General features: G+C 34.0%; 2 protein-coding genes and 1 pseudogene across 2 annotated transcripts; all 3 read right to left on the reverse strand.

Annotated features, from left to right (window-relative positions):
• Window positions 1-1,468: 1,468 nt before the first annotated feature.
• Window positions 1,469-4,744, reverse strand: LOC112749276 (uncharacterized). Its single transcript, XM_025797539.3, has 3 exons — window positions 4,000-4,744; window positions 2,133-2,900; window positions 1,469-1,893 (listed from the first exon to the last, which is right to left on the reverse strand). The coding sequence occupies exons 1-3, from the start codon at window positions 4,672-4,674 to the stop codon at window positions 1,729-1,731; spliced, it is 1,608 nt and encodes a 535-aa protein (XP_025653324.1). The 5' UTR covers window positions 4,675-4,744; the 3' UTR covers window positions 1,469-1,728.
• Window positions 4,745-6,920: 2,176 nt separating this feature from the next.
• LOC112749284 (pentatricopeptide repeat-containing protein At1g03100, mitochondrial-like) lies at window positions 6,921-11,439 on the reverse strand (annotated as a pseudogene).
• A 2,681-nt stretch (window positions 11,440-14,120) lies between these two features.
• Window positions 14,121-16,733, reverse strand: LOC112749293 (uncharacterized). Its single transcript, XM_025797556.3, has 3 exons — window positions 16,014-16,733; window positions 14,480-15,226; window positions 14,121-14,399 (listed from the first exon to the last, which is right to left on the reverse strand). The coding sequence occupies exons 1-3, from the start codon at window positions 16,683-16,685 to the stop codon at window positions 14,238-14,240; spliced, it is 1,581 nt and encodes a 526-aa protein (XP_025653341.1). The 5' UTR covers window positions 16,686-16,733; the 3' UTR covers window positions 14,121-14,237.
• Window positions 16,734-27,188: the final 10,455 nt, after the last annotated feature.

A 27,188-nucleotide genomic window follows, 5' to 3' on the forward strand; every position in this document is an offset into this window, starting at 1 on the left:
AATTTGTTGTATCAAGTTTTTTTCTTACATGATGTAAGTTTTGGACCTACAAAATTGTATGAAAAGTTTATAATAACTTCGAAGGCATAAATTCATTTCATATGAAGTGATTTTAAAATTCTAAGAGTAGAATGAAAGAAAAAGAAAAGAAGAGGTGAATGTGGTTCCTGCTCTTTTGCTTTTCTTTTAGTGTTGAAAATATAAGGTTGGTATTAACGAACCAACTCTTACAAGAAATCACACCTCAGAGAATGCAAGGATATAGGAGTTGGTCATGGTTTGTCCATATTATCACATGATACAACTTCTTCATAATTTATTAAACTTGTCTGCAACAACGTATAAAATGATAGGATCCTTTTCCACCAAATCAATGATTCATTACAATATGATGATGATATTCTAGTCCTCATCAATAATAGAATCCATGTGGTTTCCTCTAACTTAAAAAACCATGCCAATTAAGCTTTTTTGCCTAGAAATAATGTTATCATTAATCATAAAAAAAGTTAAAATCTAAAGTGGTTCCTCACAAAATATACCAATTTGGTCTCTAACTTTCCAATTACACTACTTATATCCTCAAGATTGAATAAAATACATCTAGGTGGTTCCTTGCCTATTTTCATGTCAAATTGCTTGTCGTCAAGAGTGACCTGGCACTGACTTGGCACCCTAGATTATCTAATGGTTATATGAGGTAACAATTAAAACTGTGTAACCCAGTTTGGTCCCTTATCCTCTTTTTAACCCTAATCGCAGTAGTAGCTCTTGAAGGTGACGGGAGTTCTATTCGATCAACGACAAGACACCAAGTCGGAGCAGACACAAAAACCCTAGCTAATAATCTAGTTTCAATGATTTTTCATTAACCTACACAAAATCCATAAGTAAAATCCACAATGATGCATACCTCAACACGGTAAAAAATGGGAAAAAAAAATTATCTGCTGCATACCTACCTCTGTGTCAAGAGGTTTCGCGAAGAAACCTTGCTCCTTCCTTCAACGATTTTGAGCCAATGATGACCAGGTTCCGACGAACTCCAAATGGCTTCCCCACAACAACCCTCGTGATGACTTGCAGATGCCAGGATTTTGAGCAACGTGGTTTACGTTCGAAGAAGACAAAGTGACATCTTTGCTATGGGGGTTTCAATGTTTTAACTCCCTTATAGTTGAAATGGTGTCGTTTTATTATGAGTTTAGTGCCAAAATTAATACGACAACATTTCAGGTTGTCCAACGTGGCAATCATTTGCCTGGTCACTCCCGACGGCAAGTAATTTGATCGGAAAATAGACAAGGGACCATCTAGGTGCATTTTATTCAATCTCTGGGATATAAGTAGTGCAATAGAAAATTAGGGACCAAATCAGTGCATTTCGTAAATTTCAGAGACCATTTGGGGTTTAAGTCGTATACACCTACTTTGTTCTAGTTTGATAGGATATAATCATTGTATATCATGAACATAAAATATACTCTCTTGAATACCATCATTTTTTGAACATCCAAAAGTTAGTGTGTACATAAAGTATTCCAGAACTTAGGTAAGTCCATACCACTGGAAAGAAGAATCTTAACCTAGTATTAGTGTGTTAGGTAGCAAAGCATGAAGTATCTGTACTCCGAATTTACAATAAGGTCTAAAGTTCTTAGTTCTTGATCAAAGCAAAATAGTAGGACTATGGTGGTAATGTATGCTCCAATTGCAGGCGTCGGATATTCAGGGTTCTGGATTAGGTTCCTCTTTTAAAAGATCATCAAGACGACTAGTGCGCATATATTTTGATGCCAAATTCGATTCTTGTCTCGGCACATCCAGAAAGTCTTGCAATCCAGTAGTCAGTGCTTGCTTCGATGTCAAGGAAGCTCCAAGGAGGCTTAAAGCCTGAAGTTTAAAATAATGAAGAAAAGGCATCACATTAAAAGGAGAGGGATGAGAGTTAGAAGTGCTAAAAAGATTTTAGCATAGACAAAGTAGTCCCTCAAGATTTAAAAGTGACGTATTCGTCTCTCATTGTGCAGAAAAGGCAATAGATTAGTCATTCCATACAAAATCCTTAATATGTCCAATTTTTTTAAGTAAAATTTCTAAATCTAGTGATAGAAGGTAACTAGCTGCCATACCTCTGCCTCACCAATGCTTATCACCTTTATTTCAAGATCATCAATGGGAACATTCAACTCTTTCAAATAAGAAATGCAAGAGTCACCAGAAAGTGGCCTCACTCTTAAGTCATCTCCTACGGCATATAATGCTGGTCTTCTCACAAACCCCACAGCACTTTCTTTCAATCTCTTTGGGGATCTTGGGTCTAGAGCAGTCAGAAGTTTTACACCAGCGATGTCAGAATTTGATTTGGAAATCACTCCCCCGGTCCAGGTAACTTCTCTTTTTCTATTACTATAGTAAGGATTTGGCTCAGGCTCATATGTCCCTTTTCCATAATAATATGTAGGAAGTTCCTCCTCAGGAATGTTGAGCAGCTGATTCGGACAACTATATTGCGGCGCTACACCAGGATTGAGCAACACAGAACGCGAATCTGTACACCATGAAGAATCTAAGGTCTCCACACTCTTGTACAAGTTATCAACACAACCAACTGAAGTGTTACCACCCAATTGCTTCACAATGGACCCCAACGGTATGGTGAGTAAGCTAAACATGAAGTCGACAAAATCTTCCTTAGCTTCTGCAAACATTATCTTGTTTTGAGACTTACTCTGTAGTATCTTTATATCCATTTTACTCTCACTGGTTGCAGGCCTCATAACTCTAATTGCCGATGCAAATGGGTTTAATGGTTTGTCTTTCTTCTTGGAGTCGCTTGCCAAAACCATATTAGTCAAAGGCTCATATGAGGTTAGGGTATACTTGAGCAAGTTCAAAATCTATAAAGAAAAATGAAAAGAAGCAGGTTCTTAGTCAAAATAACAAACATAATTCACAAACATAACCCGTTTTCACTAGAAAGATGAAATTTCATAAATGAAACATCAGGTATTAAACTAAACCAAACAATAAGAGCTATACTATACTGTACAATCAAGATGTGCAAATTAACTAACTGAATATTACGACTTACAAACTAGCCAAATTAAGAATATTAAATAACACACCAAGGAATTTACATTTAGACACACAAGATTCATGCACCAGCCCCTTGAGTTTGAAGAATATCAATGATTAGCAACAGCTTTGTTCCATAGGCAATGTTAGAGACCAGGAATGAACTTTCTACCACATGTTTATGGAGGCTTTGAACAATTACAATGCCAAAAACAAATCTGTCTAATAGCTTAAACTGTTCATTGAAAGTTAACAGATGGGGTAATACATGTAACACAAAAGTTCATAAAAAAAGCAGATATAAGAGATAGCACATATAGATAGGTTGTTCAATGTTTAGTTAATTTCAAGCTATTTGCATGAACTAAAACGCAGCTAGTATACGTGAATGAAGATTAGCCACCGAGTATAGCTAATTCAAACTAACTCTAACAATCTAACTGCATAAGTTAAACACTAATCAAAGGCTACTACTTAACTACCAAATCCAAATCAATGGATTTAGTAGGATTTAAGAAACTACAAAACAATAGCCAGATGCCACATTTTGGCCACAAACCTAAGGGAATAAGTCTATGAATAATCTTTTTCTGTTTTTCATAACAAAAATGCTATTTGAAGTTTTGAACAACTCTTCCAGTCAACTTCCCATACCATGTGAAGTTTTGCACGGACGGTGTTGGGGGCGCACTCGCGTGCAAAACTTCTTGGCCATAAAAGTCTAGAGGAGATAGCATTTTTGTTTATCTATACATATTATTCACTTAATCCAAATTCAACCAAGGTTGGACACTAGACTAGATTATTGGAATTCGAAATTACTGAACTAGCTACATAAGAAAGCAAAATCTGTGTGGCCAATTCGAAGATAAACTAAAGCAGAACTTGATGATGCAATTAGAAAAAGATAAAAATGATCACCTCGTCCTTGCCAATAGTACGAGTAACTTGTTCAAGCTGAGTCAAATCGGAATAGCCAAGTTGATGCAGCATCTGCACTGAAGTCACCAAAGAACTCGGCACAACTGCCAAATCATCAAACACAAGAAACAAAGACCCATTCTCCTTCACAAAAACCCCACACTTAGAATCATCCACATTGACATGACCATTATTATTACTATTACTCTTCATTCTTAGTTCCCAATCCAAATCGTGAGGCTGTCCATTAACGGGATTCCCACAAGCACAAATCAGGTTCCGGAAAGTTGTGAACTTGCTGGTGCAGTACTCGCAGACGAGAAATCTCGGTGAGGGTTCAGTGTCGTCGATGTTGAAGAAGAGTTTCCAGCACAGTGAGTCGCAGGGGTTTCTTGGGAACAGTAACATGTGCTTGCATACACTGTTCCAGACATCGTTTTGGGTGAGATTCTCAACACTTTGGTAGAGGTTCGTGATACATCCAAGGAGTGGTGGCGGTGGTGGTTGTTGTTGGTGGTGGTTGGTGAGGAGGCGAATGATGGTGGCGAGTGGAAGGGAGAGGAAGCTGAAGAGGGTGTCGACGAAATCCTTGGTGGATTCAACCGCAACGACCTTGTTGTGTTGTTTGTCGATAAATACTTTGATGGGAATTTTCTGTTCTTCTTGTGAAGCCATGCCGCATTCTTGGCTTCTTGCAGAAAAAGAAAGGCGGGTAACATATAAACAAACCAGATGAAAATCAATATTACATGATAATTCTAAAGAAAAATAAAAGATGACAAATAATACTAAATCACGTGAATAACGAAATAAAAAAAAAAGGAAAAGGTGCAAGAGTAAATATTTTTATTAAAATTTGGCCAACACTTAGTCAGTTAGAGAAAAGTAAATAATTTTCTGCTATTGGATAAAATTTTATACTATTAAAAACACTAATAATAGTTATAAATCACAAAATTTAGTGACTTTCTAACATTCTTCTTATAATTAAAATAATAAATTTGATTAATAATTAATTATTTTTAATTGTAAATTTTAAAATTTAAAAAATAAGAATTTGCAATTAACTTAAATCACCATTGGCACCGTTATTCTTAGTGCTTATTTGAATGCCATTATTTTTATAAAAAAAAAATTTCAATGAAAAAAGATTTTTTTATTTTTTAGCATGTTTAAAAAATTTCTAATAGTAAAAGTAAAAGCACTAAAAAAATTAAAAAAATGTTGTTTTTCATGTAATAAATAAACAAAAAAGTACTTTTATATTATTATACTCAAACATAATTGATAGATAAAAAGATCTTTTTGCATAAAATACCTAAACATAAGATTACTTTTACTTTTTCATAAGATCTTTAAAATAAAGATAACTCGAAAAAATATCTTTTTTAAGAAACTTACCTAAACAAGCTCTTAATATCACACTAACTTTTTATTTTCCATTTGCAATTTCTGGTTCATAAAATTACTCCGGTACCGCTGTCTGGTCCGACGCCGCTCATCCTCCCACCGACGCTTCCTAGCCTCCTGCCGATGACACCCAACCTCTCTTGGGCACCGTAGCAACGGGAGATCGCACCGCAACTGGCCACCACCTCTTGTACGCCTGTTCGAGACGCACGTCATCCTCGTCGGGTTGTTGTTGCTGCTGTGCCGTAGTAGTAGCCTCCACCGAACATCATTAACGACGCTAAACCTACGCACAGCTCCAACTACTACTAGAGACACAGAAAATGAAGCCATGAGGGAGGTTTTCCGTCACTTTGATGCTAACGGAGATGGAAAAATCTCTGCCTTTGAGTTCAGGTCCTATTTTGGATCCATTGGAGACTAGTTGTCTCTCGATGAAGCTCAAGGCCTCAACCAAGACCTCGACTCCAATGGCGACCATTTGTTGGACTTTCAGATTTCATGAAGCTCATGACCATCAACAACGATGATGATCTCAAGAAAACTTTTGAGATGTTCATGTGAGAGAAGGAGAACATGGAGGCTTTATCATCATCGTCAGGTAGTATCACACCGAAGGAAACAGTGAAATTGATGTGTCTTTGCTTAAAAAAAACCGGCTAAGGTATTATTTTAGTTTCTCGTAGATAATATATAATGTTTTGTGAAAACTTAGGTTAAATGACCATAAGATATGTTGAAATGTATGATTATGTAAATGCTTAGTAAACTTGATGAAAAATATTGAATTAGTTTGAGAATGGATTGGTGATTGATGCTTGTGGTTGACGGTTGATGAAATGATGATTTTGATGAATAAAGATGATACATTGATGATTGAGTATAGAGTTATATTGATTATGAATTGTTGAGGTTGAACTTGATAAAATTGTGTATTGGTTGGTCATGGAATAAACGAGAAGTGTTTAGGTATGTTTTGGATATGGTTTGGTTTGAATTGAAACTTGAAAACTTTGGCTTTAAAATGAAAATTGTAAAAATAGAGGTTTTGAACTCTTTTGGTAAAAAATGAATTTTTAACGAACTTTGACGGACCATAACTTAAACCTTGAATTCTGGATTTGAATGAAATTTGTTTTAAATTAAAAATAATTTCAAGAGTTTTAGAACAGTATAAAGTTCGTGAAAAACAGAATTTTGTAGAAAAAATTATGAACGTCGAAAGTTATGTATTAAAAGCTGAATTTTCCTAAGTTGCAAAAAACTAGGAATTCTAATGTGTGTGTACGCACAGAATAGAGAGTGTGTTTTGGCTCATGCGTATGCACGAGGGGGTGTGTGCATGCATATTTTGAGATTTTGCAAGTGTCATATGCACAAGCATAGAAAGGCTTGCTGTTGCGTGCGTACGCACCCCTTGGTGCGTAAACACACCACCTTGTTTTATACAAAAAACTCTATTTTTTACTGTTTGACTTTTCTGGCAAACTTGTAAACTTCCGAAACCACTATTTTGATAAAAATTCACTACTTTGAACTATCAACCATTTATTTGATTTTCCAAACTTCTGAAAATTCTATTTATTAGACTCGAACTCGACCCTAGACCCAATGAAACCAACACATTTTCGGGCCACAATTATACCGGACAAAAACCGGGTAAAAATCAGACCATTAACATTACATTACGTTAATACTTTCTTGTTAGCTAGGATGTAAAAATATCTAAATTTTCAAGACTCCAACTATTAATTGACATGGTAAAATTCACTTAGAAAAATATGGCTTGGAAGAGATAATACTTAGATTCTCACTTTCTCAACTCAAGCCTACCCATCTTTTGAAACCCAGTGCTGCTTCTCTTTTTTTGAGTTGGGATTCTGTCTGAATCTTCGGAGCCTTACCTTTGTAAAGAGTTTTGTGATATTTCAAGAATAGCATTCGGTATTTGTACTTGTCAACAAACATATTCCCTTTTTCCATCATCGTCACAACTTCATTGGCTCGAGCAAAGAATCCACCCCTCACAAAAGTATAAAGCACAGAATCGAGAAGTTCCTGATCAAACTTCATTGAGATTGCGGAAGCAAGAGATTTCATCTCACCCCACAGCTCTGTCACTTCATGATACTTCCCTCCAACAGCAGCATACCCAGTCACCATAGAATGGAAAGTTTGTGCATTCGGTGTGTGGCCTAAGATTCTCATCTTCTTCAGAGCCTTCTCTGCATCTTGCATTAGTCTCTTCTTGCAAAAAAAATGGATTACATTATTCCAGTCATGAACTCCATAATCCACCCTCTGTCCTTCCTTGATTTCCTGCAACAGCCCTTTCATTAGGGCGGCTTCATCGCTCTTTGTACCAGGTTTAGCCAGCATGCTAGAGTCTAGTTGATTAACTTTCGGAATCCTAGCCTCTTTCATCTCTTTAAAAAGTTGGAGCGCTCCATGTGTATCTTGCTGGATCACCTTAGATTGAATCATTGCCTCATAACAACTTGAGTCAAGCTGGATACCGACCTTCTTAGCGTCTCTCAAAAGTGACGTGACATCCACAACCCTGTTTGCTCGACAATATGCTTTCAAAAGAGAGGTATATACAGATGAACCGGTTTTGACTCCAGCTAGACGCATCTCATCAAGAAGGTCATGTGCTTGATCCAACCATCCAAGTGAAATGCATGAACTGATGACATGAACCAAGGCTGAACTATCATTGGAAAACGGGGAATCTTCCCTTTCTGCTTTGAGGAGAAACACTGCCAAATCCTTGGTCTTGCCAGCCTCTAGAAAAGCTTTAACTAATTTCACATAAATCATTTCAGTTGGTTGAAGTATACCATGGACGGTTGTAATCAAGTCAATTTGCACCTGCAACTTAGCTAGTAAAGAATCAAGAATAGCCTTTGACTCTGCTTCGAGTTTTAAGAAATTTCGATCTCTAGAAAACTCCTTATAGCATAAGACATCATTGCATGATTGCTTGTTATTTTCAAAACTATCCAACTCCCCGTTGCTTCTCAAACTCTGGGGAGAAGCAAGTCCAGGAGAATATTTATTATCAATTATAGCAGCATCAACCATAAATTTGGCAGTTGCAAGAGAATTCCTTGCTTCCTTAGCCTTCCTAAGCATTTCCAAAACCATGTTTGATGCGGATTCTAGATCCCCAAGTTTCAAATGGCACGTGAGCAAACAATTATAAAATTGTCGAAACTGAACATCAGTTAGATTTGGGGCTTCCTCTATGTGCCTTTGCAGCTTCTTGAGCTCTTCTCTTCGCCCATTTCTCTCATACACGTGTGCCATTATTATCAGTAAATTTGCATCAGCTTTGGCACCAATTCGCGGCATCAAATCAAGAAGCTGCTCTGCTTTCCTAGATGTCTCAAATAAGAGACACCCTGCCAAAGCAATGTTAAAAGCTGTAGCATTAGGCTTCATGGCTATCAAAGGTGCATTGCTCTTTTTACGTGGATCCACTCTATTATTTTGGAACAAATAACCTATTTCAAGAATCAACTCAGCAGCAAGGTAACTTCCATCAGCTGTTTGTGACATGTGGGCCAAAACAGCAGACCAAGCATTGACTGGGGGGAAAAGTTCCATATCTATCATTTTCCTCAAAATAGTTGATGCAAGAACAGGTAGTCCAACTTTTGCAAGGCCAAAGCTAAGGTATATAAGAACCCCCTTTTCTAACAAAATTTGTTTGCCTTCTTCAATAGCTCGATCTACCAATTCATAAGCCCTTTCTAACCATTGCATATCAAGGCCATCCACATAACCTGTTACAAGTTGGTTGAAGACAGATTTTCTAGGAAATCCTCCATCTGCATGTGCTGTTCAAATAACTTCCACGAATAACCTAATTGATTCCCCGCAATAGCATTTTGTATTTCCAGGCTTACTTTTGCTGGGTCTCGAGCCTGGACCAGGATTGTTTCGGGCACACTTGAGAAACAAAGTCCTTGAAGGGTTACTTTATTCTCAAATCTGAGAAGACGTGCTTGTGAACGGGAGTTGGATAAATAAGAGCTAATAGATTTAACGATAGGTTTGTAACAGCTGCTGTTGAAAATTTGGGCTACACTATGATGGCAATTGGCAATAATGAAAGCATAAGTGATATCTGGCCCAATTTTAAGTTTTCTTACTGTAAGCATATTGAACTATCGAAAATTTGCAAAGCAGGATCCCAGATTGAAGTCAATCAAAGTCTGTAGATTGGCAATGCTTGTTAACGAATTCCATAGATGATACAAATAACTCATTATATAAACCAAAAGGAATGAGTATTATCGTGCAATGAAAAAGGTTTAACCATGGTTCTGAAAACCGGACTGGTCATCGAACTGCTCTAGTCACTGGTTCACTGGTTCACTGGTCCAGCTGTGATTCAATCAGAAAAACCATTTTATAATAAAATAATAAATAATTTATAAATAAACACCCTAAAAAGTACAAACATCAAAATACTATTCAAACTTCAATGACTGAAGAAATGGTGTAGCATTTGCCAAGACTCAGATAAATGGTATAGCATTTGCCAAAACTCAGATAAATGAAGTCTCGAAGTACTAAAAGGGACAGCCAAGAAACAGATGAATTTCCCAGGAAACAAAAAGCAAACATCCAAGTATTTGCCAAAACTCACTATCTAGGCATAATTAAGTCAGAAAACAGTAAAACACAATGCAGCACCTCACCAGCAGCACATCACTATCCAAAAAACTCAAAACACAAAACAGCAGTACAGAGCAGCCAGAGCTAATCAATAATCATTAATCAGATAATCATTCAATGATTTCTGAAAAGAGTATAAAAAAGATAATTAAAATAATAAAACAAAGAAGCTCATTTAAGATTTAGGCTTTTAAGTCTAGACAAAAGAAATCTATTGCAACAGAAGTTTAGTTCATTGTTCATGCCTGAATCTCTGTAGAAATATTGCATAACCTATATACCCCTTCAGTTGCGGCCACCTAGACCGATAAAAACAGTAAACCATCAGTATAAATGACATCACCCCCAACAAGCGAAAACAAAAATATTTAACCAAACAGTGCTCAGTGAATTGAATTTAATTAATTATACCTGCTTCTTTCCTATTTCTTTGATTTTCGATTCCTGAGAAGCAAGAAATTAGGGTTAGTTTCAAAATCCAACATTAAAAAAACTAAAGGAAATAGCATTAACTTGCAAAAAACGGTGCACAAAAACACAGCAGAGCAAAAAATTACGAGTGACAAATTCACATAGATTTCTATTGCAAAAAATTTTCACATGGATTTCATAACAACAATTTAATAACAAGTTGAAGCTATTGCAAAAAAATCAATATTCTGACTTCTGAAGAAAGAACTAAGAACCATGTAAGAACAGAGAACGATCATTTAAAAAAGATTGAAGATATTGCCTTCGTTCTGAGCAGTCTGAGCAGAGGGGTAGAAGCAAGACGGAGACGGAGACCAGGCGACGGACGAACGGCGGCAGAAGCGTGACTCAGCAAACGAAGAGCAGACGGCGGATGGCGAGGTTGAGGAAGAAGCTGCGCTTGGTGAATGAGGAAAGGGGTTGGATTCTTCGACCACGACGACCAGACCAAGACGGCTGTGGCTGAGCGCGACGGACGGCGGCTGAGCAGACGAAGACCAACAAGGCAGCGACTGACGTCGAGCTCGAGGAAGACGCACCGATTTTTGAATTAGGAAGAAGCGCGGATGACCGGACGAAGACACGGTGGTGCCTGAGAGCAACGAACGGCAGCGCTGGGGCTCACTCCTTGCGGCGATGGGGGACTTGTAACCAAGGGTTGTGTTTTGGGGAGGAAGACTGAGGAATGGCTCGAGGGGTTGAGGCTGAGAAGAAGTTGGCCATTTCATTTTCTAACAATACGCAAAAAAACGAGGCCGTTTTCCAAAAGCGGTCTTCTTGGTTCGATTCAACCAACCGACTAGTTCAACGGTTTACGACCAATTTTGAATCTGGCGATTTTTAATGTTGAATCATAGAGGTGTCGGTGAAACCGGATTGATGCGATACAGACTCGACCCGAAATATATATCGAGTCTATTTGTTAGATTCAAATTCGACTCTAAATTCGATGAAATCTACACACTTTTGGGCCACGATTACCGGGCTGTTAACATTACCTTCTTGTAAGGTAACACGTGAAAATATCCAAATTTCTAAAACTCCCATTATTTGACATGATTAAATTCACTTAGAAAAATGTAACAAAAATCAACCATTCTCTAAAATTAAAGTATAACCACAATCAATACTAATATTATCTAATAACACCAAATATTTAAATCAATACAAATAAGTGAATAACACAATATTATGTATTAGTCTAGTTAGTCTTATGTATTTTAAACATAAAGCATTAACTTATAGTCTTATAGGCTCCGTTTGGTTGATGTATTTGATGAGACATAGACACAGAGACACAGACATTAAAGACATAGACATAAAATATTTGTGTCTATGTATTGTGTTTGGCAAAAATAAAAAACAAGACACATATATTTAAAAAAGACTGAATTACCCTTCATTCAACCACAAGTTTTACCACTATTACAATACACCTATTATCCCAAACAATGCATGCCATCACCATTAAATTTTTATTTCTTCTAATAATTTTTTATTTTTTCTAATACCATCTTAAATTATCATTTAAATATTAAATATATATTTGTTCTTGAAAAAAAAAATAGAAAATTAAAGTTTAGAATTTATCAAAGATTAATCAAAATTTAAATAAATAAATAAAATTAAATGTACAAATTTTTTTGAAAAAAATAGAAAAGTAAATTTAGTTGTAGAATCTAAAAGAGAAAGAGAAAAAAAAATTGAGAAGATAAGAGGACAAATTTTAAAAACTCAATAAGAGTAAAAGAGTAAAAAATTAGTGTCTCACAAGTTGTGTCTCAGTGTCTCACCAAATTGGAGGTACACAAATTTAGTGTCTCCGTGTCCATCCGTGTCCTCCCGTGTCCTTCGAAAATCTGTGTCTCACCAAACCAAACAGCAGACATGTGTCACCGTGTACCACCTATCTATGTCTCAGTAACCAAACGCTACCATAATGACTAATAATACAAAATAGTAAGGTTTACAATACTTAAATTTTATATAAGAATAACCATCATCTATCACTAATAACACAAAATATTAATTGTATATGATGATCAGATAATTCGGGTGACCCGAACTATGGTTCGAACCCGACCTAAAATAATAACCGGGTTTATTTTTAAGACTCTTGTTCAGTTTTAAACCAATAAAATCACACCAAATTAGTTTCTGAAATATTCGAAATCAAACCAAGTTTTCAGACTAAATCGGACCATATACATCCCTATTAAATTAAATCGCATAGGTGATTGGTACGCGATTGGACCGGTCAGACTGATCGATGTACTCCAACTTTTAAAACCATGACAACCTCTTAGTCCTGGCTCGCCATTTGTGATCACATGCTCCTCTAAATTATTAAGGTGAATTTTATAGTACTTATTTTTTATTATCTAATTCTTTTTTTAATTTTTATATATTTTTTAAATTAAATATCATTTTTTAAATACCATAATAATCACCCATAATTAAATGACGCATCCATTTGTTGCATCAATGGAATGCTGTAAGTATTATATATAAAAATTAAGTAATCATAAATATTATTGAAATATATACCAACGATATTTGGGTTAAGAAAATAATTAAGAACATTTAATTTTAAATAAATTAAACTAACCGTACAACAGTGTGTACATTTCTTTCACTTTTCTTTTATTTATTCTTTTCCATTCTATTAATTTATTACTAATAGCAAATTTACTAGTACTGATTAAATATTTGATACCGAAAAAATAACCATTAGCATACAGAATTCCCTGTTGGTTTAGACGCGTTAATCCAAAGTTAAATTGGTGTTGACTCGTATTCCACGTGTCTGCAGTTCATTTGCGGTTCAATATGCTTCAATTCTTCACCATCTAAGGAAGCAATACTCTGCACCAGAACTTGCCATACATTCTCTTTGCAGTTCCATCAGTTCAGCTTCAAACACCACACCACATTACTTATATAACATTCTAGCATGAAGAATGATCGCATCATTAGCAATAATAATCACATTTGCTGTTTCACTTGTATACTGCAAAAACCAAATAACTGATAGAGAGATTCAACAGCAAAGGCAAATGGTGTTCTTTTGCACTTATTTTGATTGGTTGCAAGGAACATGTTACGAGTCTCGTGGGACTAATACCTGAAAAAGAGTTTCACATCGGGAGCCAACACCTTAAAAATGAAGCCTTATAAGATCTTGGACTCTCCCACAATATTACTAACTTTTGTGATGATGGTTCTCCCAAAATCTTGTAGCTTATTATAGGCATTATATTATCTATAGTTGTATAGACACAATCACAGTCGAATGATAAGTAGTCCTACCAGCTTGAGCAGAATTGCCTCTGGTGTATGCATGTGGTTTCGACCACACACGCACACATACACACTAGCCATTAGCAATTGACAGCATGTGTTTGATGTAGGTCAGCAGGTCCCAAAATATATGATGGAATGGCCATAAAAGTATGTGTTCGAGAACAAAATCAATATTTTTTGGAATTCAAGCAGTTCAGGACTCAGGTAAGTACATACAACTAAAGTTAAGTACCTCAAACTAGTAGTATTAATGAATAAAGGCAAACCTCAGTATTTGCACACCAAATTTGCAATAAGGTCTAAAGATTTTCTTGGTTGTTCAAAACAAAATACGTGTAGGCATGCAAAAACTGCACATGTCTGAGAATTTAGGGCTCTGGATTAGGTTCATGTTTTAAAAGATCAAGTTGACTAGTTTGAGTATACTTTGATGCCAAATCTAATTCTTGTCTCGGCACATCCAGAAAGTCTTTCAACCCAGTAGTCAGTGTTTGCTTCGATGTCAAGGAAGCTCCAAGGAGGCTTAAAGCCTGCACCAAAGATTAAAGATAATGAAAATTAGGTGTCACATTAAAAGGAGAGGGATGGGAGGGAATACGTGTCGCCTTACCGCTGCCTCACTAATACTTATCACTTTCACTTCAAGATCATCAAGGGGAAGATTCAAATCTTTTAAATAATAAAGGCAAGAATCCGCAGACAATGGTCTCACTCTCAGATCATCTACAGCATACAATGCCGGCCTCTTCACAAATCCGGTACCATCTTCTTTTGATCTGTTTGGGGATCTTGGGTCCAGTGCAGTCAATCGTTTTACACTAACAATATCATGATCTGATTTGGAAATGACTCCGCCACTTCTGGGAACTCCTTTTCTTCCATAATGGTTATCCTTCTCATATATCCCCGTACCATAATAGTAAGTAGGCTCCACATCAGGAATGTTGAGGGGCTGATTCAGGCAACCGAATTGGGGCACTATGCCGGGATTCAGCAGCACGAAACGTGATTCTGTACACCATGAAGAGTGCAAAGACTCCACACTCTTGTACAAGTTATCAACACATCCAATTAAAGAGTTGCCATTTAGTAGCTTTATGACGGACCCCAATGGTATGGCAAGTAAGCTAAACATGAAGTCAACAAAATCTTCTGTAGATTCAGCAAATAAAACCTTGTTTTGAGACTTACTCTGAACTATCTTAACTTCCATTTTAGTGTCAGTGGAGGCAACCTTCACTCTAATCGCTGATGCGGATGGATTTGGCGGGTTATCTTTCTTCTTGGAATTACTTGCCAAAATCAAATTAGTTAGAGGCTCATGGGAGCTGATGGTATACTTGAGCAGGTTCAAGATCTATAAATTAAAATGAAATGGGATAGTTTCTTAATCAAGATAACAAACAAAAACAAAATATACAACTCCTCTTTTAAGGAAAAAAGTTCACTCAAAGCATGAAATTTTAATGAAACTCAAAGATATTTGACTAAACTAAGGAATAAGACTAGCACACCATTCAGAATTAGCAAAATTAAAATTTAAGATTAGTAAATAACTAATGTTTGCTCATGTCCTTTCTAATAGTAGACTAGTACACCAATCAATTGACAAGTAAACAATACATATAATTCATGCAAGAGTCCTTTGAGTCTGAAGAGTGCGCAATGCTTAGATACACAATGTTAGGTGAAAGTTAACAGATGGTAGTATACTAGTATGATAGTATACATGTAACACAAGTAGCTTAACTGTGACATTAATCAGTGATTAAATTACATAAGTTAGTTAGTTTAGGTAGAGTTAGTTAGCTTCATGTTATTAAGTATAACCAACTCAGTGCTAACTCTAACAATTTAAAATTTACTTTAAACAAAGGACAATTTTAATATGAAGTAAAGCAAAATTTGTGTGATCCTTCAATTCATATTACACAAGATAAGAGTTACAAGGCAAAACGGGTTAGCACGGTTGTCATAGATGATAAAGGCTTCGAAGGTATCCCACAAAATCTACCCTACAAGACTCCATTAACATGTGATTTGTAACTAACTCTATAAACTCTCATTGAGCCTGAGGCATTATGGCATTGACCAATGCCAAAAGCACCTAAAAGTTTTATAATTCACAGAGAAAAAAAAATTACCTCGTCCTTGCCAATATCACAAGTATATTCCTCAAGATGAGTCAAATCGGAATATCCAAGTTGAAGCATCATATCCATTGAGGTCACCAAAGAACTTGGCACAACTGTCAAATCATCAAACACCAAAAACAAAGACCCATTTTCCTTAACAAAAACCCCAGTCTTAGCAGCATCCACATTGACATTGGTGTTATTATTATTACCATTCTTCCCTTTTCGCTCTAAATCCAAATCGCCGGGCACATGTTCCATGCGTTTGCCACAAACACAATCAAGGGTTGGAAAAGTTGTGAACTTGTTGCAAGAATTGCACACGAGAACCTTCGGTGTTGGTTTAGTGTCGTCAACGTTGAACAAGAGCTTAGAGCAGAGTGACTCACAGGGGTTTCTAGGGCACAGAAGCATGTCCTTGCATACAGTGTTCCAGACATCGTTTGGGGTTAGATTCTCAACGCTGTGGTAGAGGTTCGTGATGCTTCCAAGAATGGATGGTGGTGGTTGTTGCTGTTGCTCGTGTCGTTTGGTGAGGAGGCGAATGATGGTGGCGAGAGGGAGGCAGAGGAAGCTGAAGAGGGTGTCGACGAAGTCCTTGGTGGATTCGACGGCGACGACCTTGTTGTTTGGTTTGTCGATCAAGATTCTGAGGGGAATTTGTTGTTGCTGGGAAGACATGGCAGAGTGCAGAGGAAAAGGAACCAAGTATTGGAGGGAGAGGGAACTGTGGCGGAGAAATACTCTACTTTTAAATTCTTAGTTTAATTGACATGTTAGTCCCTTAATTTTATTAAATTTATAATTAAATTTTTATATTTTTAATTAAATTTTTATATTATTTTTAATTTTATAATTAGAATTTTTTTGTCAAAAATATTAAAATTAATAAAATATTTTTTTAAAAAATATATGATCTAGATAGATTTTTAATTGTGGATACCTTTAATTTATAAAAATATATTTAATTAATTCTAATATATTTTTACATTGATAAGAATTCAATTATAAAATTAAAAATAGTGTAAGAATTTAATTAAAAATATATGTATAAAAATTTAATTATAAATTTAATAAAATTATAGAAATTAATTAAATTTAAATTCTTTTTAAGATTTAATAATTAGTAAAGCTAGGATGATCAAAATAATTGTACCTCAACCAACAAACATAATAGGTCTAAAAAATTGTCACAAAATCGGTTATCATATAATTATATGTGGGGTAAATTACAAAAATTGTATTCGAATAATTTTATTATTGACAAAAATTACTTAAATTTTATTATCAATAAAAATATTTTTAAATAATTTAAAAACGCGATAAAATATCTAAAAAATATTTTTTTATAATGATAACAAATTTTTGTATTTGAAAAAATACTTATACATTTAATCCAAAATTTTATAGAAATATTTAGATAACTGTTTAAGAAATATACACAAAAAAATAGGATAAAAATTTAATCTGTATATTTTTATTTTATTTTTCAAAAATATTATTAGTTGTTGACAAAAAAATTTAAAAAATATTTATTTAAAAAAATTACCAAATTTTAAGAATAATAATATTTGGTTTTTCTAATCATACTTATAAAAAATGGCATCAAAAATCAAATTTTAAAGTATTTTGTTATAATACATATTTAATGTTAGGTATTTTTGTCACGTTTTTTAAATTATTTGAGGGCATTGTCAATAACAAAATTCAAGTGTATTTTTATCAATAACAAAATTATTTAGATGCATTTTTAGTGGTTTATCCAATATAATATATTTAGTTTTTTAATATATATTTTAATATTTATTTTATAATAACTAACGAATCAACAGACACTATCGTACCTTTTTAGCTATTTTTCTATTGAGTTTAAAATATTTTATATTTTTATTTTTAAAATTATAAATTTAATATCACTAGTTAAAAAATAAATTATGAAAAAATAAAATATTTTAAATTATTTAACATGTAGAATATATAAAATAAATGAATTTAAATTAAAAAAATTACATTGTTATTATGTGTAATAATACCAAGATAAAAACTTATTAATATTATTTACAGATTAGTTTTTTTTATAAGTGTTTATTATATTTATTTATTTTCTCAATTCTATTTAATTTGAAACAAAATTAAAAATTTATATTCAAAATACTATTTATCTCTATGCACAATTCTAATAGATAAAAAATTTATTTTTTAATCTTCTATTAAACGTATTTAATTATTTTTAATTTTATTATTTTTTAATTTTTAATTTAATTATTGTCTTACCGTTATTATTATGTTGCCTTGTTTTATTCTCTTTCCTTATTTTCTTCTTCTATTCATCCCAACCGCAATTAATTACCACCATATCATTATTGCAACTCTTATTTTTGTTTATCACTTTCATCTATAACTATACATTATGTTAATTTTTGAGTTGTTGAAAATTTATTAAAAAATTATTTTCTTGTCTGATTTGAATATCTGAATGTATAATTATATGGATACTTATTTTTCATTCTTGCTTATAAAATCATATTTTTATTATGTTAAGAAAAATTTAAAATATCAAACATTCAAAAAATTTTGTTCAAAGTGTAAAGCTAGGGAACCAAAAGCATATCAGCCAAAACCCAGCCAAATACCTTTGGATGAATTCAAAATTTTTACGAGTTAATATATATGGATGTTTCTTCTACTAAGTATTAGAATGTTTCTTTTTCATATTAAATGGATGTTCTTTTATATATTTTTCGAATTTGTGATTGTTAGAAGTGGATAGATTAATGTGAGAAAAAAGAGGAAGGTTTTTATAGGTTTTAATTAGGTTTACTTAATCAATTTAAAATTTTTTAAAGGAAAAGTCTAGGGAGCCAGCAATTCTATTGAATTTTGGCCAGCATGTAACCAGCAGAGAAAGGTGAGCCATTGGATGAAATCTCATACCAATCTCACACCATCAAATCATCATTGATGGTTAGTTGATGGCTAACAATCACAAAAGTTACTGTCCCCTAGCATTGCTCTTTTTTAAATTTTGAATTTAAAAAATTTAAAATTAATTAATTATTGATATAAATTAATGTAGTTTTGTTTAGTTTTTAGCTGATAAGCTTTTGGTTCCTTATATTTTCCCTTGTTCAAATTATCAAAATTTATCAATAATTATAAAAAATAATATCAAATTTATTATATCTTCTTAAAAAAATAATATTATATAGACAATATTGTTTCTGTTTTATCTACTATTAATATATTCAATTGACCTATAAAAAAAGTTGACATAGTCGAGTAACTCGCCTGCTTTTAACACTATTTGTAATAATTCTTAATTTTTTTCTAAGTCTAATAATATCAACTTTCTATTTATCAAAATGATAAAAATTTTAAGATTTTCTTAAAGTTTTATTTAATTTTAAAACAAAATAACAACTACTATATTGTTAGTTTTTTTCTAATATTTTTAAAAAATTAATTTTTATACTTTTAAATTATAAATTTGTGATATAAAATTTAAAAAATAATAAATTATTAATAAAATAAAAATTAAAAAATTATAAGACATTTAATTTTTTAATGTACAAAATAATTAAATTTGAATTAATTGCGTAATACATCATGCTTGACATTTAGCTCCACTTTTTTTGTATCTTCATCGTTCCATTTAGATTTTTCTTTGGGAGTGACAACTCCTTCGGCAGTTGTGATTGTTAGAACTTTTGGACCATTCACAATTATTTTTCAAATATTGTAGTCGACAGATTGTACAAAAATTCACATTCTCTCATTTTAATAAGTGTAGTTCTTGCTATTAGAGAAATGAGGTCTATTGTGGGATTGGCCCTCATTGAGTGTGTAAGCCACAATATTTGCATCCATGTTATTGGCCATTAAATCTTTGCTTCAAGATGTGAAACTTGATTCCTTGAGATCATGCTCTTGATAATAATTGAAAGTTCTCAATGACCTAGAAAAATGGAAATTGAATTTATGGTTTTTTTTTTAATCTTATACACTTTAAATTTTAAACTAGGATTTAAGATCAAGTTGCTATGAAATCTGTAACATTAATTATGTAGAAGACAAATTTATTTTGTCTTTCACCAAATGAATCAGGAATAGAGCAATAATGAGAAGTTAATACTCTGTGTTGCATTGACTTCTGTGAAGTTGATTGAGCAGGAGATAAATTTATTTTGTCTCATAACGAGCAAAACAGAAAGAACAGAGAAGAGAAAATAACATAGGCATATATCCTGATTTAACCACCATGTGCAATGTGGCCTACATTCAGTCTCTACGACAATTGTGGTGGAATTTCTACTATCTTTGTCAAAGATTTACAAACACTAATTCCTAAATATTCAACCTAATCCTATCAGGGACAACACAAACTTCTAACCAAGCTTGATTTAGCTAAGTTTACTCTTTAGACTCTGAACACTAAGTGTTCATCCAATTTAGTAAGAAAACCTCTCAGATTTAAGAATACAAAATAAAAATAATAACAAAAGATATTGACATAATTTCTGACTTTTCTCCAAACTTACTCTCTTTGCCTTTTCTCTCAGTGGCTTTTATCGATTCCTCACTAATTTGTTTTTTTTTTTTCATTGATTTGAAACAAAGAAAGATAGAAATGAAAAACAGAAAATTCAATGTAAAACCATGAAAGAGGAAAAGGTATAGTGCGAAAGCTATGAAGATCCATATAGTGTGTTCACTCTCCTTAATTCAATTTCTAACAGTTTACCCTTTTATATATGAGTAAAGCTTGCAAAATTTGAGTTTGGTGAGGATACCAATTTTAAATAGGAGAGCACTTTTGATTTTGTGTTCTTCCACAAAAATCAGAACATAGATACAGAAAAGAAATGGAACAGCAGCAAAATTTCATGGCCAGTAGAATTAGCTTGAATTCTGACCTAACTGCTTCTCTTTCTTCCTTTTCTTTTGACTTCAAAGATCTGAATCATTCATCTAATTCTGGACTCCCAGTTTTAATTTTATCCTTTGATTTACAGTAGAGAAAGACAACCTCCATTTTCTTCTTCTTATTTGAAAATGTGCAATAAAGAATATGGTTACTTCAACAAGTTAGGGTGGTTACATAAATAGTAACTCAGCTTTCTTAATTAGCTTCTGTATTAAATCTGATTTTGATTTTTTTTTTTGCCTCCAATTTTAATCTTTTTTTTTTGTCCTTTTTCAGTGCTTAAGTTTGGTGGACCACTCTTTTACTTTACTTGAATTCACTTTTGAACATGCCATTTAACTTGTGAAACATCTTTTCATCCTTATTTTAAAGATATTTCACGTGGATTACGGGTTCTTGGAGAAGAGAGATTATTTGCCATGAAATTTGGACTTGTTTGGTTGTTTTTTATTTTTCTGCACAACAATCACACACGTTATAAAATATTTGAGCTTTTAACCTAACAAATAATATTTTGTTATTATTAAATAATTATTATTGTTGTTGTCAAACTCAATAATACTAAAATTATTGTGTTGTTATTACGTGTAACAATCAAGACAAAAATTTATAAATGTTTATAAATTTATTTATCTTTCAATCTTATCTAATTTAAAATATATATAAAAATTTATATTTAAAAGTACTTTTGTTTTTGCATAATTTTAATAACTAATTTTTTTAATTTTATATTCAACATCTTAAATTATCTTTAGTTGATTATTCTTTAATAATTTTTAATTTTTATTTTTATTTTTTTTTTACTATTTTCTATATACATATATATCATTGTCTCACTACTACTATTATATTGGCGCTTGTTCTTTTTTCTTTCTCTCTTTTCTTATTCTCCTTTCACCTTTTCTTCTTTGATCACAATTAATTACCACCATATATTAGTTCATAATTATTACGCTCAAAAGTGAACATACCTTAAAAATACTATTTCAAAAATAAAAAAATACTAGAGCCTATCAAAATTTATTATTTTTGGTCATCACTCTTAGACATCATATCAATTCTTTTAGTTTAATACTTTTGTTTTAATAAAATTAAAATAAAGCATAAAAATAAGCATAAAAACTGAAAAAAATAGAAGGCTCTAAAAAAGATAATATTAAATTTTATGCCATTTATATATGAGAACAATATGATTTAATCACATAATAAAAAAATTAAATTTTATATCTTTTTTTATTACTTATTTTATTTATGTATGATTGTTTAAATTAGACTTTATAATTATTGAGTCATATTTTTTTAGAAAAAAATAATTATTGAGTCATTTTTATTTCTTATAAGAGTGCATCCATTACATCATAATTTTAATAATGAATGTAAATTTAAAAAAATGAAATAAATTCATGTTTATTTTGATTACATTTAAAAGTAAATCATATGTACTCGTATAGACAAAAAGTAAACTTAACTTCTTCTATAATAAGTAGTTTTTAAATCATCTAATTTTTAAGAAGGTCGCATCATTTTATTTATCCTAAAAGTTAAGAATTAAAATTAATATTAATACTTTTTCATTAATAAAATCAAAATAAAATACAAAAATAAACCTTAAATAAAAATAAAAATACAAAATTTTGAATTCCAAAATATAAAATGATTTTAAGATAAAAAATATTTAAATATAACTTTTGTAAGATATTTCATAAATGAACTTAGATGAATGAATATAGATGCAAAATGAATTGTGATATTCTGATGCGAGTCTTGTCGACCACAAAAATAAAATATAACACATAAATACATAAATTTTTCTTTAAACTTATCCAATACTTTGTTAAGGTTAGTTATTCCATATTTTGTCATTATATATTGTTAAAGATATAGATAACGAAATAAATAATAGAATAAAAATATAAATACTAACGAATTTGCAGTAATTGATAAATATTATTTTATTTTTTTATTTTTTGAAAGATCGAATGTCAAAATGGGGCTAAAAAAATTTTAATATGGAAAAAAGATGTGAGTTTTTACTGGAAATAAATTTTTTTTGTATATACAGATGAGTGGATGTTGCAGATATAACAGGTGCAACACACAGGTCACGTGCTGACTCAGGCATGCAGCGTGATGAACATGTGTCCTAATAAGAAGCAACACGCACCCTGCGTGTTGTACACGTGTCAAATGCAGGTTGGATGTCATTGCAACACGTAACCTGCGAAATGAGTTCTCCGCCTATACAAACTGAAACTCGCTATCATTTTACTTCATTGCGAAAGAGGTGTTTTACTGCATTATTGGTGTGATGGAAGGCACTGCAAATATAGTAGTTTACCACAACGGTGAGGATATACGAAATACATATGAGGGGGTGAGCTTTGCGTGTGAGAATACATTTTTGTTTGTGGTTCCGTGAATTATAACATTCGCGAAACTATAGTACGACCTCTGTAAGAGCATAGAGAGTGATATTTTAAAGAGAGTGAGTAGCATTCTCTACAGGAGTCTGGTTGTCGTATTTGGCAGCCTAATACAGTTTAAGATTATGCCGATTGTTGACAAAACAAGTATTCAGCAGATGTTTCATATTCACCAGCAAACTCAGATGCAACACCCAAAGATTGAGTTGTATGTTGAGTTTGAAAATATAGTTGTGGATGAGATTCAACATGACCCAGAAGTGTAAGACGACAGAGTTAAAACGCACGAAGGAATGAATAATGATATGAGTTCGAAGCTATGTATGAAGCCGGTGACGATGACGAGGATGACAATGGGGGAGGTGAGGCAGTTGTGGAAACTTTATTGGTTCCACCCACAGTCAGTCAATCGATGGATGTTCTGCCTTTTATGCGTAGCTTGGATCTTGATATCATGCATGCACTGAAGTTTTCCAAATATGCGAACATAGGTATATGAGAAATGGGTAATATGTTTCTTTAATTTTGTTTTGACGGATCGATGAGTGACAATTTATTTTTTATAGGTGTTGCTGATCCTAAGGATGGAAACTTCAGGATTGGAATGACATACAGTTCTAGAAAATTAGTCATCACGGTAATTCGGAGTTACACTATCTCCAGAGGAGTCGATTACATTGTTTATGAATTCAAGCCACAGATGTTCTATGCAAAATGCAAGACTTATGGATGTGGGTGTGATTGGCTTAACCGAGGTAGTTTGATACAGAAGAAAGCTTGTTAGGAGATTCGGAGATACAATAGGAGGCACATGTGTTCCGTGACAACGATTTTCATAGGATCACTCCAAGTTGGCCTCAAACACGATTGCTGAGGCTATGAAGCCATTGTTGAATCCGACCTATCCATAAAGATAAAATCTATAATTGCGGAAGTCCAAGCAAGATCCAATTACACTATTAGTTACCGAAAGACTTGGTTAGCAAAACAAAAGTCGATAGCCAAAGTTTTCAATGAATATAAAGAATCTTACCAAGCTTTGCCGTTGTGGTTCTCGGCAATGGTTCAGAAGATGCCTGGTTCATAAGTCCAAATAGAAATACGACCCCTGTATAGCGGGAGTGAAGAGGTAGATGGTGTTAGGATATTTCATCAGGTATTCTGGAATTTCAATCCATGCATAAGAACTTTTAAATATTACAAGCCACTGGTTTAGTTTGACGACATCCACCTATACGAAAAATATAAAGGTTGCCTTTTGGTTGCAGTTATGCAAGATGGGAATCAAAATATTGTGCTTATTGTTTTTGCCATCGTGAAGGGTGAGACTGCTGATGCGTGACACTTTTCCTCAGTAATTTACGAAGGTATGTTGTAAGAAGAGACGGCGTGGGTATAATCTCCGATCGTCATAAGTCAATCTGGGTAACAGTAAATCATAGCGGAGGTGATTGGAAACCTCCAAGAACATGGTGGATGTTTTGTATTTGGTACATTGGTAGCAACTTCTTAATGGAATTCAAAGTCCTGTATTTGCAAAAGCTTGTGGTCACATTGGGTATTCAAGGACAGTGGAGGAATACAAAATCAACTACAAGAGGTTGCAAGAACGAGGCGAGGCATATGCTCGTTGGTGCGACAATATCAAATGTTTCCAATGGGTATTGGCATTTTACGAGGGACATCGATGGGGTCATATGATGACGAACCTTGTCGAGTGCATTAATTCAGTGCTAAAGGGTGCCCAGAATATTCATGTCTTGGCGCTCGTCCGAGCAACATATTATCGATTGAATGAGCTATTTACGCGAAAGAGTACTGAGGCTCACCAGCTCAAGCATTTTAGATTTACTTACTCCGAGTTTGCTACTCAGTGGGTAGAGAAAAATATGTAGCGTGTAGAAAACATCGTTGTGCACCTGTTTGATAGAAGAAACGAGATGCAGGAAACATCGTTGTGTAGGAAACATCTGTTGGCATATTCAGACAACCTCGATCGATCTCAAAATGCGGATCGATGCAACCACTCGCTCAACTATTGGGTGTGGTGGTATGATGGCTTCGACAAGACGAACCATCGACCGATACCCGGTGTAACTGCGACGATTGTTGTGATGGGATGAGATCCTCCTTAAGACGACCACCACTAGCAAGAAATCGACAAGTTAGATTATCATCCACAAACATATCTACCTATGGTGAGAATGGGAGAAAGTCTGCGAACTCGAATCCAAGATGGCTCTGCTGCTACCTGTGATGACTTTGCTAGCTATGATACAAGCTGTGGTGCTGGCTGTGATGCGACTATTAGCTGTGATGTGAGCTGTGATGCTTTGATTGGCTGTGATGCGAGCTGTGGTGCTGGCTGTGATGGATGTGTTATGATGCCTGAGATAGATATGTGCGATGATAAGAAAATAGCTGAAACATTGCATAAGACTGTGCTGGCTGCTGGGGTGGATGCTGGGGTGGCTACTGAGAAATGTATTCCGACAACCTCATGTACATCCAGAATAAACCAAGGTACCTACTCCGGTAATCGGTAGACAGGCTAAAGTTAGCGATTAGTTGTAGATGCCTCTCTCGCAATCAACTGCTATGACATCCCCATTGTTGTATCCATTCGTCATGTATCTCGCTCCAATCATGGTACTGTACTCTCCGAAGAGTGTAGCAATGCTGATCAACTGGGATGGCTTATGCAGGCAGAGGAGGGACTGTGCATACTCGTATTGGCGACCTACTCGGTTCGCAGGATGCCATTCGATACACTCAAATGAAAGCAACGGTCCTACCGTATCACACACATCAAGGTGTTCATGTAGCTCGGCATGTATAATGATGCCGATATATAGCCGCTAGACAAATTGTAAAATATTGCATGGGCCATTAGATTATTGATAATACCGTAAATTATTCTCGTAAATTAATGCCCATACTAACCCCATCCATGTAGTCTATTTCGTGCCTAATAGACGCGCGCTCTTTGACATCCACGCTCTAGTTCGTGGATGATGACTCCACTTGCATTACACAACATTAAAACATAGTTTAAATTACGTACTACTAGTAAAACATAAATAAAATATGAGTCAAATTTCAATAAATTATGTACTATTACATGCGTGCAACCATTATATCAGCCGGTGCAAGCTGCTGTCGTAGAATGGACGCAAGCCACGGCATTCGCTCCCACGCCAATACAAACAACAAATCAAGGGGTCCATCCATCTTCTTGCAATCGTACTGTGATGCACGACACAATGACCTGTAAAGGGTGTGAGAGTTGCTGGCCCCAACTGTAAGTGTCATCTTATCAAAATTTTGGAGCAGTGGTAGATACTTTGCATGGACATATACCGTCGACTTTTCTGCAAAGAGGGTGTTACCTAACAGATTGAAAATGTGACACCTAATGTATCGTTGAACAGACTTTCAGTGTCTAAAAGATGTGTGTCTCAGATATGGCGAACTTAGGTCAGATTTATGTAGCTTTTAGAGGAACTACTCACAACGTGTTTGCTGCCGAAAATCGCTAGGCTCTGGGTGACCAAGAAGTCATGACTGCTATCGGTCCAATCAGTCACAACCTCTCCATCAATCGGTAGGACAAATATGTGTAACACGTCCTCGAATGTTACTGTGACCTCCCCGACTGGCAATACGAATGTATGAGTCTCCCACCTCCACCTTTTCACAAGAGCAGATAACAACCCAGAATTCCCTCTTATCTCTCCAACTCTCAAGATATGGTAAAATCTCGTTGTTCGTAAGACCTAATCAACTGCCGAATGCCACATTTCCGACGGATCAAATTTACGGGCAGAATAGAAAATA

The sequence above is a fragment of the Arachis hypogaea genome, chromosome 2 (genome assembly GCF_003086295.3).
Source record: "Arachis hypogaea cultivar Tifrunner chromosome 2, arahy.Tifrunner.gnm2.J5K5, whole genome shotgun sequence".
Taxonomy (NCBI): domain Eukaryota; kingdom Viridiplantae; phylum Streptophyta; class Magnoliopsida; order Fabales; family Fabaceae; genus Arachis; species Arachis hypogaea.

What these genes read in the sequence shown, in the direction of transcription:
- LOC112749293 (XM_025797556.3), bottom strand. Translation starts at nt 16,685, where the DNA reads ATGTCTTCCCAGCAACAACAAATTCCCCTCAGAATCTTGATCGACAAA. An exon ending in GTGATATTGGCAAGGACGAG is followed by an intron (nt 15,227 to 16,013) that starts GTAATTTTTTTT and finishes TTTAATTTATAG; the next exon opens with ATCTTGAACCTGCTCAAGTA. An exon ending in TAAGTATTAGTGAGGCAGCG is followed by an intron (nt 14,400 to 14,479) that starts GTAAGGCGACAC and finishes TCTTTGGTGCAG; the next exon opens with GCTTTAAGCCTCCTTGGAGC.
- LOC112749276 (XM_025797539.3), bottom strand. Translation starts at nt 4,674, where the DNA reads ATGGCTTCACAAGAAGAACAGAAAATTCCCATCAAAGTATTTATCGAC. An exon ending in GTACTATTGGCAAGGACGAG is followed by an intron (nt 2,901 to 3,999) that starts GTGATCATTTTT and finishes TTTTCTTTATAG; the next exon opens with ATTTTGAACTTGCTCAAGTA. An exon ending in TAAGCATTGGTGAGGCAGAG is followed by an intron (nt 1,894 to 2,132) that starts GTATGGCAGCTA and finishes TTTAAACTTCAG; the next exon opens with GCTTTAAGCCTCCTTGGAGC.